The 17,535-nt window shown below is 35.9% G+C and overlaps 1 protein-coding gene across 1 annotated transcript in view; it reads left to right on the top strand.

Moving 5' to 3' along the window:
* Positions 1–444: 444 nt before the first annotated feature.
* The window catches only part of LOC113076266 (acid-sensing ion channel 1B), a 133,790-nt gene continuing 116,699 nt past the window's right edge, over positions 445–17,535 (top strand). The window contains exon 1 of the mRNA XM_026248927.1: positions 445–1,796. Coding sequence (XP_026104712.1) covers positions 1,432–1,796 — 365 coding nt within the window. The 5' untranslated portion in view covers positions 445–1,431. The remainder of the gene's footprint in view (positions 1,797–17,535) is intronic.

Below are 17,535 nucleotides of genomic sequence, written 5' to 3'. Positions count from 1 at the left end.
ATTTATGGTCTCACCATGGGGAATTTTTTATTGCATTATCTAACAAAAGGAAACACACACAAACTAATTTACAGAGAAAGACAAACAAATAATATTAAAACCAAAGTATACATAAAGGGAAAAAATAAAAATGACAATTATTCTAATGTAATAATTGGCTACAGATCACATAAAATCTACAAAATACATAATTTTAATAAGAATAAATAAAAAAGTTATTGTTTTAATGTGAATAATGAAGTGCATAAATACGCAAAATTACATAAAGTGAAGAAAAAAATAGTAAACAATAAAACCCTTTTAATTCATAATAAAATATATTTTTATAGAAAATATATTATACATAATGACATGGCAGTAAAATTAAAATAAAGATATGTAATATTATAATAGCATCGCTCAGTCTCTCTCCTCTCTCTCTCTTTTAAGCAGTGATCGGGTCAGTGATGCTCAGACAGACAGAGGAGCGCTTGGATGAAGGCTTCGTCGCAGTGTGCAGCGTTCATTCCTGACGCGTCTGTCTACATCTGAACCCACCGGACGAACGGGGACTAGATAACTTACAACGGAAGACTTGATCTGATATGGAAACGCGTGCCGTGCTGCATTAATTAAAGAAGGGGACATTTCAGTGATGCCGGCATCCAGAGAGCGTCTGTGTTGTAGTTCGTAGCAGCGCGCGTGGTGAAGTTGGATTGCGGATCGCTTATTGTATCGATCTTGAAACACAACCCGAGCCGTTCTGACACCGCGGATGTGTCGGGGTTGTGTATGGGATGTGATTGAGAAGACATTCTCTTTACACCGAGCGATGCGTTTCTGTCGTCTCTGACACCTGACGGGGATGTATGCAAATAAATGAGCTTAGTTTAGCGTTATCATCACGCTTGTGTTTATGTACATTTCACTGATTCGACTGGAGGAGACAGAGATGAATTGACGGCACTCGCGCATTACTTTAGTGAACATCCTGAGGATTTCGGAGAAATACACGCTCGTATTATCAGAATAATCTGTAACCATTTGTATTTTTGCAGTTGAGTTCTTTAAACTGTTTTATTCTCTCTCTCTCTCTCTTTCGCAAGTTTGAGGAGCCAGACTGTGCTTCATGTGGTGATATCCAACTTTACATGCTTTATTGAAGTTAGAAATACGATTTATTATGACTGAATCAATCTGAATACACCTTACATCAAACGAACGGGTTAAATCGAGTGGAAATAGGACACATTTAACTTTGAATTGCACAAACTTGCAAAAGGACTATCATGAAGATGTTTCATGGATTGTTGTAACTTCCATAAAGTGTCACTAGGTCCATCTATGCACCTTCTCGTAAAGATCAGCTGACCATCTAAGGGCGTGCATTTCTTCCAAACGTCTAAATATCTGTACCTACTTCATTCAAAGAGCTTTTAAACTTCAAGGAACATGGATATTAAAACAGAGTCTGAAGACAATCTGGACTGTGACCAGCCCGTGCCCATTGAAGTCTTCGCCCACAGGTCCACGCTCCATGGCATCTCGCACATGTTCAGTTATGAGCGCCAGTGCATCAAGCGATGCATCTGGATAATGTTTTTCATGGGTTCGTTTTCGTTCCTGCTGCTTGTTTGCGTGGACCGCATCCAGTTTTACTTCCAGTACCCCCATGTCACCAAGCTGGACGAGGTCACGGCACCAATGATGCCGTTTCCCGCCATTACCTTCTGCAACCTGAACTCTTTCCGCTTTAGTCGTGTGACGCGCAACGACCTGTACCACGCGGGCGAGCTGCTCGCGCTGTTAAACGGCAGGTGAGTTGTGTATAACACATTTTTAAATTAAGACAATGACAAGGACAATGGTTGTTTTAAAACAGCCACAGAACAAACGTGTTACTAGAGATATTTTACTTAGATGTGTTTGTATGGTTCGTTTCTGTGGCAAGTGCGCTATTATTGTTTTGGCGGGACAATAGGCTACACCACGAGTAGCTACATTATTCTTATGTTTTTAGAAACATATGTAAAAAAAAAAAAAGTGCACCAATAAACATTGGTTTTAATGAAAGGTATGTAAACAGAAATTTTGTGACCACAAACTGTTGTCGCCATTTTATTTGATTTATATAACTGTCAAGCTCTATAACTTAATACAGGGAAGATGTAAACCGTTTTATAGAAGCTAATACTTTTGTTAATTTTGGCGAAATATCGCACCATGAGCCCAGATATTTTTTCGTTATTAAGACAGTTTTTCTGTTATAATTTATACAGGACCAAGACATTGTAAGCTCAAATAACCTACGATTTGTTTGGATATGTTAAAGGTTTTATTTTTTGAATAATATATAGCCCTACTAATATATATTCTGAGTAATCATAGCCTATGGTTCCATCACATTTGATAAGATTTGTAAGAACTTATAAGAAACGATTTAGCCTTTTATTTACTCTTATTTACTTTTGTGGTATTTCACATATTAGCTATTTTTTCTGAGGTAATTGGAAGTGGTATTTAAAAGATTTTGTATTGGTTGTAGTTTATATTTTCAATATTACACAGACGGTTTTTAAAAACACTTGGAAACAGATCATTGGTTGTTGACAGAGATAAATGATCTGTTTTATCTCAAGGTTTAAGTCTGTGTGATTCTCTGAACTCTGATTATTGTTTGTCAGAATTTGGTTTCCGTCATACATTCTTTGTAATTCAATCCAAATCTGTATTTTAGCTTTGATGGGAGTTAAAAACGTAAGCTGTAAACATCCTGCCTCGTGGAAAAAGAGAGGAGACTTAGAAGGCTGACTTGCCTGTCTGCAAATGAAAAATGATTTCATCCCCTCAGGTGTTGAAAGCCCTGGTGAGGACTGACGTGAATCATCATTGATTCGATGTAACTGATAACACCATGTCTTGTGCTTGTGGTAAAAGCGCAGCCATTAGAGAAGCAGAAGTTGTGTTCTGTGTTTGGATTCTTCTCTCAGGACTGTGGTTGTCACTCTGCGGTCCAGAACTCATTGAACACATCAGTGTTTATTGGCAGTACAATCGGTCTCATTACTTTTCAATAACAACACATTTGGCAGGAATGAATAATTGATGCCAGGTTTAGATTTTCAACTAATATTCACTTGGCTAGATTACTTTTTGGACGTATATCTGAAAGCGTTCTGGTGTGCTGTTTATTCATGAATAAACAGCTCATAACTTGATCTTTGAAATTTTGATTGGTCTGTTTATATAAGCATTATGTTTATGCTCTTGAGTGTAGATTTTGGTCTCTTGTGGAGACACAGCTGGGTTTCCACCACCCTGCTTTTATGCACATTTTGAAGTATCGCATCAGAATCGAGTGATGGAAACGCAGAATTTTAAATAAAAATGCCTTCATTCGCAAAAAAGTTTTTACGCTTGCATTAGGTGGTTTTTGACTTGTGCGCAAAAGGATTAATGTGAATAATGGGAGATGGAAATGCATTTTGCGAATAAATTCCTGCAAGCGCATAAAAAAAAAAGTCATGTGACTTTGCGCTATGGGATGGTAAATCCTGACAAACCAGTGGACAGATCTCATTCCACAGTATCTGAAATGTTGTTATGGTCATTCTGAAATGCCCGATTCATTGTGTTTCGTCTGCTAGTGGTGCAAGTAATTTATTATATAGGAAACTTATTATATTCAGTAGCTTCTCCTGCTTTTCTTAGTGATATATAGTGCCGATTTATCAGGAAGTGATCATTTTGTTTTCTTTGACTTGTTGGATGCAAACGCTCCTTGTTTGGAAATGTTTAGTATGATATTCCAATTTTGCGCATAAGTTAAATTCGCAACTTTGCATGGAAACCCGGCTACTGTTGTAGGAGAAACAGTATACAAGTGCCATGGCAAGTCTCAGTTAGTCTAGTATAGAACGCATAGCCAGGTATTTTTTTTTTTTTTTTTACTTAAAATGCACAAAGCATGCACAAAATATGATTGTGGTTTTGCACAGCTTGTCAGTGAACAACGGCCCTGTGTAGTAAATGCTAAATTGTAAATTACATGCATTAAATATCGCATACGATTTTATCGCGCAGCCCTAGTTTTTACATTGGAAGTGTATATATAAGGATGCAATCAGTTCTAAATTTGCAGTGTCTGTGCCATTGCTTGAAGATCATACACTACTTGTGATGTGGCCTTGAGTAAGATACAGTGACAGCTCCGGCCGATAGTTATCGTGGCGTGACAGGCAGGACTGTCCTGCTTTATTCTCTCTGGGATTCATTAGCAGATGTCATCACAGCTCCATTGAGTCTATTAGAGAAGCTTCAGTGCCGATCACATTCACAGGCAAAGCAAAAGTGATGCCCTCAGTCCGTCACGTCTGAGCAGCATTATATGTTAATGATCCCAAATATACGTTACATAGGAATTGTGTGTGTGTGTGTGTGAGGTCATGTGATTACTGTTATTATCTTCTTATTGCATATATTCTAAAATATAATTGTATACTTTATACTACTATTATATACTACATACTACTTTTATTAAATAGTAGGAATTGTACAATCTGTCTGTTGTGCAGTGCAGTGTTTAAGATGACGTGACCTGAAAGAATCCGGATGTCAGTGAGTGACAGTCAGATCATCTAATAGATCTTTTAAAGCGCCTCACTCATCTTCAAAGATCGTTGGATCTGTGTAAATGAGATCAGGTGTGCTGCGCTTCTTTCAGATTTGAACAGTCTTTGTGTCGAGGTTGAACACCCAGAGCATTTCAGTTGATTTATCTTCATGCTTGCTGACAATCAACTAACTAACTCCTAAGTTAATTTCTGCCTATTTTCTTGCTTAATTAGTTCTGTTCCTTCCACCAGCCAAGTAGAATATTTAAACAGGTGAATGATTAATGCAGAAAATCTGAATATTGGAAAGTTCAGGGAATATAAGGCAAGGAAAAAATATGAAATGACTAGAGCGTGTAGAGTCAGAAAGTTGACAGATTGCGTGTTGTAGCTTCAGAGACGGCCCATGATCTCTAAGACACGTCCTATGTAAGCACATGAGCACAAATGCTTTTAGCTATGCTAGCTCAAATGCGCAAGATGTTTCGTTTGCAAATATATTAGAATGCAGTTTGTAATTCAACTCAAGTGTGTTGTCAGCACCGCTACGAGGGACGCAACATTAGCATAAACTCTTCTTCTACTGTCAGTTTTCACTTTCAGCTCAAATATTGTCATGAAAGAGCAGAGTTTCTTCTGTTGAGAATCTTATTGAGAAAGTTAGTTTAGTTTATATCCAGCATCCAGAATAGTAATACATTTTACTTTAAGTACTTTGATTTACTAGAAGAGCTAGAATTATTTGTGTAGTATATTAACACTTTATAGTATATTAAGTTTATTAATATGTAATTAGAAATTGACATTAGATTTTTATTTTGTAATAAATATATATACAATTTAAAATATACGAATATGTAGATGTATTACAAAATACTTAAATATATTAGAATTAAAATCATTTTAATATACTATTTCATTATTTTATTAAATAGAAATATGAATTATAATAAAATAACTTTAGTAATAAAACATGAATATAGTTATAAATGTACTATAAAAAGAATATTAATTAATATCAATTAGTTATAATATTATAATTATATAAATGGATATATACACTCACAGTAATTATGTAATGCATATTATATTAGTAAAATAATATATGAATAATAATATATCATATATAAAATGAATATTAATAAATTAATAATTACATAATAATTTATATAATACGATTTATATTAAGAAATGTGTATGCCCACATGTATACAAATATACAGTACATGTGTAAGTATAGATACTAGTAATCCTTTAAATAATATAATGCGCACACATTTTGTTTTGGCAGCATTTAATCTACTAATATTTGTGATTTGGATGGGGGAAAATGACACCAGAGAAAAGAGATGTGAAGTTTTTGAAAGCGAGTCTGTTTTCATACCATCAACATCCGTTTCTCAGTTGTTCTTTGGTGCAGGTCTAAGAACTGATGGACAACAGCAAGACGTCGTTCGATTCCCTCCATTAGTCTGAGCTGTTACAATATGTCTTTGCAGCTGTGAATCAGTGCGGCCAAAGATCTGTGTGACGTGAACACATCCACCTGAACACATTCCCACAAACACATCTATGGACATCATTTGACTTCACCAGGAAAAAAAAAGCAATTCGCTGTGCTGCGCTGATGGGATATTTTTGGTCTATCGATCCAGTGTTGTGTTTTGCCTGAGGCTCAGTAAGAGAGAACATATTAAAATGTCACTAGAACAATCTCAATTTTCCAGCACAGGAATCGCGAGCGCGACTCCCGCCGTCAGCATGTTTTTCCAAAACGCAGCCTGAAATGTGCTCGTCGACATGTGGCCTCATCGTTTTTAATACACTAAACCAGTTTTCTCTCTGGATCTGTTGCTGAATTGAGCTGTGAATGTTTTAGATAGCCTTCATATACAATTAAATCTATTGACTTAACTCTGTGAAGCTGACTGTATTGTATTTGATATGCACATTTTTAAAGCCCGTTCACAAACAAAGGATAACTTTAACGATAAAAATATAGTTTTAAAAATCGTCCTAAACTTAAAACAATAGCATGTCACACTACAGCTATAACGATAACTTTTACAACAATTTTTGTTCCAGCTGCTGAGTGATAAAACATTGACAGCCAATTAGAATCCATCCTGCTTTAAGAACTCGTTCATTTAAAGCAGTGCACTAATAAACAGAACATTATTGTGTGCTGGTGTGAACACTAACATAGCTAGCCTTCTTGGTGTGAAGGGGCCGTAAGCAGTGTTAATTTTGACACGAAATTTTAATTTAGTTTTAGTCTTAATCTTTTGACTATAATTCTTTTTAGTTTTAGTCAAGTTTTAGTCATCTGATTTGTTTTAATTTTAGTCTTATTTTAGTCGACTAAAATTGCTTGGTATTTTAGTCGACTAAAATTGCTTGGTATTTTAGTCGACTAAAATTGCTTGGTATTTTAGTCGACTAAAATAAGACTAAAATCAATAACAGATTTACTAGACAATTTTTTACAGCTGGTATAGGAAACAAACTTAACCAAAATATATAAAACACAAATTCAACTTTATTTCAACACAACTGTGTCTTTATTTCGATTCAAAAGCTTTTATGCAGCAACAAACACTGTCATGATAATGTAAACAATAAGTTATAACTAGCTGCCAATTGACCATCAATAAAAGAAAAATAACGTTAGGCCCAGGACCTTAAAGCTTACAGCTGAGCTGAACAATAAGTGCATACATTTAAAGTAAATATTTAATAAGTTAGCAGCTAGGTGGATAACAAAAAGTAACAAGATTTTATAAGGTATTCATTTGTCTAGCAATATTGTATGTTTTAAATACTACAATATTGCTAGATTTGTATGTATAATGACAGGATGTGAACATTCATGTTTCACATGACTAATATAGAAATATTTGTGATATTGTCAACAAGTAGAACATTATAAAATATACTAAACATTAGTATTAATCAAATGTATTTATCATGATATTACGTATTAGTATTGTCCTCTCATCTAACTTGAAGAAGGGGCTATTTTACAGTACTTTTCAGTTCGTAATATTTAATGCTACAACATTTACGCACTGCAGTCTTCCAATTTTGCTTAGCTCAATAAACAAAAGAACATCGTTGTGAAATTACATTTGAGAAAATGTCTGGGTGGCTCGTCTGTAAATGTCTTTTTAAAATGGTTGTGTTCTTGCCACGAATGAGCTCTCCGCGTGCTTTACAGTTTGTTTTGTTTTGTTTGTCGTCAAACGTGAAGTGAGCTGTGGACATTTTGTCGGTTTTTTAGACATCACCTCTTCGAATGCCGTCTTCCCGGGAGCTCATTTAAAAACTGAAAACCTTCGCTTCACGTCTCAATAAGTCAGGTTCGGATTGGTTCTCTTCTCTCATGCAGTCTCGCCTGTTCCGTTTTGCCGGTTCTTTTGTTCATTCCTCGCATCTCTCCCGTCTGCTTATTTGATTTTCGTCACAGTCTATTTTCGTCTCGTCCTTTATTCGTTGACGATAATGTCAATCAATTTAGTCATAGTTTTAGTCTCCATCAGTGCCTTCTATTTTAGTTTTCGTTTCGTTTTCGTCCGCAAAAATATATTCGTGATGAAAATAATGACGAAAATATTTAGTCAACGAAAATAACACTGGCCGTAAGGTTTCTAAATTATCAGCAGGATCAGAACTTTGCTGAAAAACTTGTTGTACACAATCTATTCCATGCCTTCTGTGGTCTGATTGATAGTTCCTACTTTAGCAAGTTCACTGAAAAAAAGTTTGTTGTAGAAAGAGTTTTCACTTGGAAATTGCTCAAAGGTTTCGGAATTAATTATAATGACTTATTTACAACTTCAAAGTTTGCATAAAAAAAAGAGTAATGATGCTTCTTCACCATCTTCTACATTTAACAACATCAATGCAGGACAAATAATATTAGCCAATAATGTCAATACCAATAATCAATAATATTAATACCAATAACATCCACTTTTCTCAATCCAATAATATTCCAGATCCAAAATCAAGTTCTGACTCCATTATTTTGCACGAAATATTTTAACTCAGAAATGCATGGCATTATGTTATGCATTATGAGTTAAATGTGTTGTGCATTGTTACTTTTTAGTTTGTTTTGTCACGTTGTAATTGGAAAGCCGGTCACATACCATACAAGAAGTGCAGTTCCAAATCTAGAACAATTCGTACAACAAGTGCCAAACACGATGTAGCTAGGTGCTGCGGACAGATGCCAAATGCCACCGCCGCTATGCGTAAACTCATAGAAAACTGTTTTCGAATTTTTAAGACGTGGTATGGTGCGGCTTCTCGTCTGGTGTGTGCCCGCCTGAAGGTTATGTTTAGCAAAATGCATTGTGGGAACTAGTTTAGTATTACGCATCTTTTTAATTTTTGTTTTTGTGACATTTTTGCAAATATAGTCGATTATCATAAATGTGGATACTGTGCACAGTATATATACTATATTTTGCAGAACTTTTATGAATGTAGGGCTGCATGATAAATCACAAAGTTATGGTTTATTAATGTCTACACCTACCACAACCCTAAACCTACCCTTACAGTAATGCAAATACAGTAATTTTGTGTTATATTCACGGTTGTAGCTAGAAGAGATACAGCTACAGGAAACCAACAATAATTTTTTCGACCAATTAAATTGCGTTTTTAAAGTCTACACCCACCCCAACCCTAAACATATCTTTGCAGTAATGCAGATACATTAAATAACATTGTTAACATGAGAAAAAGGACGCAATATTGATGTGCGCATGCGCAGTAAACACTAGTAGGAAAATCTGACCGGTAGGATAAAATGTCTGTTATCAGCGTTAAATTTCCAGCACTTGCGTGCTTTCTCGTTGTTCACTGACAAGCTGCGCAAGATGTACCACCGATTACATAACCGGCTTTACTGACAAGATGCGCATGCAATTTATCATGCAGCCCTAGTAATTAGTCAACAGTATTTTTGTATTATTTTAAATAATATACATCTGTTCTGATTGGTTGCAAACTCCTGGTATTTGAAACATCCATTTGGTTTGTTTACAAAAAACTCACACAATTCTCTGCAATGTTACTTCGTGTTGCCATGCCGTGAAAAGCCAGTGTTGCTACGGTAAGAGCCAAGGCATAGCGACCGGGAGCCGAGGGGGCTTCAAAGGGATTGGAGGGTTGACAAACGGAAGCAATTAACTTGTGTCTCATAAGCCATGTGATAAACAAGGATTTATCCCCATGTAATTAGCTATGTTTGTGAAACTGCGCCGGTTCTGTGTTGATATAAAGGCCCCGTTGTGCTAACTGGCTCTCTGTCATTTCACGCCTTTGCGTCTGGGAAATGCTTCTGTGAGGCTTCACAGCCTGGAAATGGTAATGTTATTCTTGAGAGAGTTTAACAGAGCAGGTGGAAGAGCAGAACAAGACGGTGTTGTGGCTAAAGGGCTTGTTTGGTGACAGAACGGATGGTTTCAGAGTGTTAGCATGGCTGAATGGATAGTTCACCCCAAAAATAAACTTCTGTCATGATATTCTTATCCTCATGGCATTTCAAACCTCTATGTGCTTCCTGTGTTGAACATAGTTTGAAGAATGTGGGTAAGGAAACTGGTCCCTATTGACTTACATAGTAAGTCTTTTGTGGTCGACAGAAGAAAGAAACTCACATAGGTTTTAAATAAATTAAGGTTAGGCAAATTGTATTTTGGATTAGTCTTCAGTATGATGGTGTGCTGGTTTCCTAACAGGCTTTTAGCTAGCCACCAATCACCAACTTTAAAGGGGGGGTGAAATGCTATTTCATGCATACTGAGATTTTTACTCTGTTAAAGAGTTGGATTCCCATGCTAAACATGGACAGAGTTTCAAAAATTAAGTTGTACGTTTGAAGGAGTATTTCTGTTCCAAAAATATTCCTTCCGGTTTGTCACAAGTTTCGGAATTTTTTTTTTGAGTTTTCTGTGTGACATTAGATGGAGCGGAATTTCCTTATATGGGTCCTACGGGCACTTCTGCCGGAAGAGCGCGCGCTCCCGTATAGCAGAGCACTGAGAGGCTGAGCACAGACAATCACTGATCAGAGCGAGAGCGTCGCGAAAAGTCACAAAAGAAGTGTGTTTTTGGTTGCCAGGGCAAGACAACCCTGCACAGATTACCAAAATAGAAACGGCATTAAGGGACCAGTGGATGGAGTTTATTTTTACAGAGCATCAACGGAGTTGTGCAAGTGTTTTTGTTTGTTCCCTGCATTTCGAAGGTGCTTGTTTCACAAACAAGGCCCAGTTTGACGCCGGATTTGCACATCGTTTATTTCTTAAGGATAATGCAGTCCCAACGAAAAAGGGTCACGATCGTGTGTTGGAACCGCAGGCGGTGAGTAAAACTGCTTCAAATATCTCTATGTTGTTAACTTAGCTATCGGCGTGTAAGCACATCAAGTAAACAACATGCAATGTTGTCATCAAACTGCACTTTCCTCATGTACAGCTTAAAAAAAAAAAAAAAAAAAGACGACAAAGTGGAACTTAGTCATTTTCCAAAAACGCTAAGCAAATATATACAGTTTCAGTACATACCACATAGAGACGTCGTTGCTGAGGCTGCTCTTGTTAAATTTCAGCCTCCGGATCTGATTCTGGATCATAAATATACGGCTGAATCTGACTGTTAGCCATGGTTTGTTTTGGTTGGTTTTTTTACTCAGCTTCCACATGCTCTCAACGCAAAAGCCTACTGGCGCTCGTGATTCTTTAGCTCCGCCCACACATCACGCCTCCAGCCGGTCGTGTTTTTCTGGGAAAAATCGGTACAGACTATCTTTCTCTTATGAATATAATAAAACCAAAGACTTTTTGGAGTTAGGAAGGTTGCAGTACTACTCTATAGGTACTCAAGATTAACAGGATATTGAGTGAAAACGAGCATTTCACCCCCCCTTTAACTTCTAACCTGGATAAACCAGATTTCTAGTTGGTGCACCATCTACAGTAGACTGGTACCACTGGCATCTAAAACCCGTTTGACTTGCTTTTTCTTTATTTTTTACTGTGAAACACAAAAGAAGTCAATGGGGTCCGAAAACATCATTAAACCCCATTGACTTTAACTGTCTTTTAATTTTTGGGTGAACTATCCCTTTAAGTTGCATGAAAACTAACACGGTTGCTTTTTTAATACTAGTTTTAAGTATGACGGTGTGCTGGTTTCCCAACAGACTTCAACAAGCAACTTTAACCTGGTAGTCCAGAAGTAATTAGTCCACCAGCACCAAAACAGAATTTAAATGTATAATTCACACCAAATTAAGCTTTGGTCATCATTTACCACCTTTATGTTGTTCATAACCTGTTAGTGACAGACTTTCTAATATGAAACGTAAAAGAAGATATTTTGAAGAATATCAGTGAAAATCAAAGTGGTCCAAAACAAATGGATCCCATTGGCTTTCCCTGTTTTTCTCTTTAACTAGCAAAAATCATCCTGGACCATGGAAATTCAAGCTTAATATACAGTACAGCCTCTATGTGTGCTGCATTTGTTTACTGCTTTAATGCACAGCCAAACTGCACAATAGGAGATATTCATTGTTCATATTCAAGTTGTTGGCTTCCAGAATAACACCAGCATTGTGAAGGACCCTTGCTTTAAATCTCCTGGAAGACTTTTGAGACTTCCCAAACAGTTCATTCTCGGAGTTAATGCACAATATCGGGGCATTTGTTGTGGCGTGACGTTTAATCAAGCCGCATCACCTCTCCTGTAAGCTGAGAAGTCTCTTTGAGGAAAACCAGTGTTTATTCTGTGCTGAAAGTGCGATGAGGAAGATGCTCTGTTGTTAGTTATACCATCTTTGAAAAATGAACATGCTTATGGCCCATAATCCAATTGTGCCTTTCCCAACTCCACTTACAGAGCTTCATGCTGATTACTTTAGGGAGTTCTGGCAGGGCAATATTAAAGATTTACACACACACACAGAGCAGCCGCCAAGGGAATAGATACAGAAACATCCCAGCTCAGTTGGAGTTCCTGGCGCCATCTGCTTCCTGTTGCCATCATCAAAACGTGAGTCTGAATGAAGACCCACTAGAGCAGGAGAAGGTGCAAGAGCGCTGAAGAACCATGATACAAAGGCAAGACACTACAGACAAAACCATTGTTTTATTCAGTGGTCAGTTTTGAGATTTTGGGCCATTTATTTTCGAAAAGACCAGCTAATGAAGCAGTATCTAAATGCAAAGCTTTCAATATTGACTCAAATAGTCTCGCTCTGAACTGACTTTGTCACACTGCTTTGTAAATAACCATATCCTCGGTCTAACAGAGAGAAATAGCACTCCACTCACGCTCACAGGTAGGCCTCACAAGCGAACTGCTCCCAGCAGGCATTTAATAAGAAAGCTTTAACAGGCCACTGGTCGAACTTCAATATTCTCTAAAGGTGAATAAATCACAAATGCCAGATTTTGATCTGGACTTACTTAGAGCCAGAAAATATCCACCCGTGGAAGTGGAGATGGTGAAGCCGGTGGTCTTAAATTGAGTTCATCTTGAGCTGTGGTCAGTCTTGCAGAGCTGTCGGTCTTCTGTATGCCTGTTATTAGCAAAGCAAGATATAAAGGGTGAGGCTAGCAGGTTCTCCGCTAAGCAGTAGCAAAGTCCCTCTTAAGGAAAGTATGATCACTTGTGCAGAGTCCCTCCCACAAAGGACCATCAGTCTGTAAAGACTGATCATTGGCTATTTTGACTGGAAGGCGGGACTTCCTTCATTACGGTGGCCATATTGAGCATTGCACTTTTCCCCGTTCATAGTAATGTGAGTAGACCGTGTTCGTATGTCTATGTATGTTTCTATAGTCTTTGGCAGTGGTCGATCCCACACTCGTGCTTGTTTGTTTCAGCTTGCAGTCCAAAGTTTGCTCAGTTTTTTTCGTGAGTAATCTTCGGTACACAATCGATCACATTCAGTTGAGACTACAAACTCACACGTAACTCGGGTAAAACACGATTTCATTGTCATTGCACAGGACCAGTGTTATCACATCAATCCTCCTGGTTTTGAGAGGTGCTAACAGTGTTTCTGGGAGTTGCTGAAAGGAAATCCACGCAGGATCATGTCAGAGGAGCAGTTGGAGGATTTTCAATTTAGTTTTGGCCGTTTGCCACTCTTTCTGAGATCAGAGAGAGGACGAGAAACTATTGTGAGCTGGAAACAAACTTGAATCACAGTTTTGGCTTTTATTCAAGATAAAATCTAAATTGAGTATTTACTATTTACTGTTTGTTCTTGGTCTTATTGTGAGTGTTTTATTTGAAAGAAAAACAAAATTTTATTTTAAAGAAAGAATTAAAAATGTTTGTCTTTGTAATCGTTCATTAAATTAAATAGAAATATCAAGGCAAAATAGCATTATCAACATATTTAAAACTGACTATATGGTTTATACAGTGCATTTCTGGTCTTGTTGTTAATGTTTAATCTCATAATAATAAAAAAAATATTTCAAGAATGACCATTTACTTAAATAGAAATGTAAAGATTTGAGTCAAAATAGTATTATTGACGTAGTCAAAATTTACTATGCATAAAATGTATCTACTTTACAATATATAATTCTGGACTTATTCTGAATGTTTCATCTCTTATTTTAAAGAAAAAAAAACTTAAACCATGGAAAAAATGTCTGTAATTTTGTATAAAAAATTAAACAGAAATATCAAGACTAAGTTAAAATAGTATTTTTAATATAGTAAAAAATAAACCAAATAAATTTTTTTTAAACTAACTATTCAAAATCTTAGTTATAGAAATACATTTAAAGATATAGATTTACTGTTTTAGTAATCTTTCATCAGAATTAAACTGAAATATTAAGATGTAAGTCAATAATATTGATAAAGTCAAAACTGACTTGGTTAATATATGTTACAGGTGTTATTGTGAAATATATTTAATCTGTTTTTTGTTTTGTTTTTTAAAGAGAAACAAACTAAAAATGTTTGTCTTCATAATCTGTCATCAGAAATTAAATATCAAGATGCAAGTCAAAATAGTATTAATTCGTACTAGTTTTTAATAATTAGTATTATTACAGGCATAATCAAAAATGACTATCTACATATTATTGTTATCTATGAATAAAGTAAAGCCCTGCGCATTATTTTGTTTTGTTAAACTGTAGTTGTGAAGTGAAATGGCATGTGAATGAAGTTTCACGTTGATTTGAAATATTGCTGTCTTTTTTAAATGAAAATGATTTGGTTTGAAGAGAATGATTAACATGCCACTTATGAAATCCCAGCTAATGAGAGTATTGCATTTTATTTATTTATTAAATCACCATGTCAGAGTGAAGTAGTGAGTTTTAATATCACAATGTTAATATAATGTATATATATATATATATATATATATATATATATATATATATATATATATATGTATATACACTCAAAAAAATGATTTTTGCTCTTTGTTCAATTTAATTAATTAAAATGAGCACATACAACATAACTCTTTGTAAAAATGGTGTCAACTTAATTATATTTAACATGAACAATGTAATTTTCAAAAAATTAGGTTTACAACATTTTTTTAAATTGAGTCAACAAGAATATTTTTTGTTCGTCTTAACCGGATGCACGTCATCAACGGAAACGGATGCAGATGGATTGTTCAGCAGCGAACATGTGAGATGGGTAAGTGGCATTTTTTTTCTTATCTATCACCGTCCATCTAATTTTATTTAATTAACAAACTAATTAAAATATGCTTTCTTAATATCTTGTTGCATACCAGAAAGTTATTTTTCGATAAGCAATGTATGAAAATAGCTCTTAAGTGTGTCGTTTGTAGCTGATGTTAGGTTTCTGGATTCAGCACGTGGTGCAGACCTTCTTTTTTTCTTTTTTTACTAAAAGTATCAAATAACGTTAAAATGAAGCATCGCATAACAAGAGAGAACAGAAAACCCTTCAGTACCATGAATTAATGTATAAAACCAGGGCCATAAGACACGCCCGATAATTAGAAATGGCCAAATTGTCCCCTAGGATTTTAAATTCTTACTCTGCATTTAGCTGTCGTTAGGGTGACAAAGTTTCAAATGTATATTTTAGGTCTTCCTCATCTATATTTAATTTATTGCTCGTCATTGTTAAAACGATTGAGATGCCAATCAAAGCGCACAGCAGCCAATCCAAGGCTTTAGATTAGTCACGCTTGTTAAGTTCACGTGCTCGTGACTGAATTCACCGCGTTCACGGAGTCTCTCGTCTTAAACAACAAATAGTGTTTTAGCGACGTAAGTATTACATTTCGCTGCTTCAGTAATTGTAAGTGGAGTTTTTGCATTTCTTCTGCTAGCTAGATTATGGTCATGGACCGACATTATGTCTGTGTAGTCAGCTAATAACGTTTGGTTTCTCCAAGCGCTTGTTTGTGTAAGTTAATGTTATTCTGTTACTTGCGATTAATATATCAAGAGGAGTAATCGAAAATGATTTCTGTCATAAATAAGTTGTCACCCTGACCCTGTACTAAATATTTTGTTTTCTTTGTAGCACTTTAACCTTTTTTGTCTTTGCTGAATTGCCCATAAACAAGACCTCTGTAACTTATGTCTTCAGATAAATGATGAATTTCATCGGATCACAACCCTTCCTTTACACTCCAAAATTCAAACTGGATCTGTTCTCTGATGATCTGCTAAAAGTGTTTACCAAAAAGGGTGGAGTGTTTAGAAAAAAGATTCAAGATGTGATTGGTGCCAGTGTCTCAGGTAGTATTTTTTTTTCTTCAGTTTTCTTTTTAAATTCTTTTTATTTTTTATATATTGCTTTTTAATACAAGCTATTGATATAGTGCTCTGTAATGCATAATGGCTCAGAGATGTGTATTGAACGGTGTCAAATGTATGAATATCGGAACTTAAAAAAATGTTTTGTCTGTTTTCTTACAATGCCGCCATGGAGACCAAGCAAGAGTGCATTCTCAATGATCTATGCATCTACCTGAATAAAGATGAATATGATGGAGTATTTGGTGAGTATAGAGTCAAAAACTGCTGATGGGTAAAGAGTTAATGTACATTTTTTTTAATTTTAAAATATTGAGTAAATTGTAAAGCTCCGATATGAATTAAATGACTGATGTTAACTTCTCTTTAAACCTTTGTACTCCACACAGCCACTGGTTTAGGTTTACGTGATATCATCCTGTTTGATAAGCACAGTTCTTAATAGTCAATTCGATTCACCTTTATTTATGTAGTACTTTACACAATACACATTGTCAAAGCAGCATAATTAAACAGGAAAATAGTTTGTCGATAATGCAAGAGGACAATAACAAACAGACAGTTTTTGTTTTGTTTTTTTTTAAGAAAAAGTCAGTTCATTGATTATTCAGTGATGTCATCATCCAGTTCAACTCTCTTCCAATAGTGTCTATGCAATCAGTCAAGCATCCCCATTCGCCAAAGGTGGCAGTGGCAAGGAACCAAAACTTAAAGGGATGGTTCACTTTCAAATTAAATTTTGGTATGTTTTAGCTTACCTCAAGAACATCCAAAATGTAGGTGTCTTTGTTTCCGCAGTATTTCCCATTTTTATATTTTTAGGTCAAACTGTTCTTGTCTGTGACCCATATAATGGAGGTCTATGGTCACCACCTCAAAGAGCATGCACAGAGGAGTCAAAATTAAACAATTCTCCACCGTAAGTACACATTGATGACCCAAGACACGAAACGAGCGGTTTGTGTAAGAAAAAGAACAGTATTTATATAGTTTTTACCTTTTGTACACAACCACGTCCAACTGATGTGAGGGCGCGAGTACTTCCTGTTGTGTGACGTGTGCGCGCTCTGGCTTAGTCTGCACAAGCACGGAAAGCGCACTTATTGTTTCCACTTACTGTCTATGGTTTACACAGAGAT

Source organism: Carassius auratus, unplaced genomic scaffold, assembly GCF_003368295.1.
Source record: "Carassius auratus strain Wakin unplaced genomic scaffold, ASM336829v1 scaf_tig00019517, whole genome shotgun sequence".
Lineage (NCBI taxonomy): Eukaryota > Metazoa > Chordata > Actinopteri > Cypriniformes > Cyprinidae > Carassius > Carassius auratus.
Note: the sequence above shows the minus strand (reverse complement) of the source record. Positions and strands in the feature narration are given on the sequence as shown.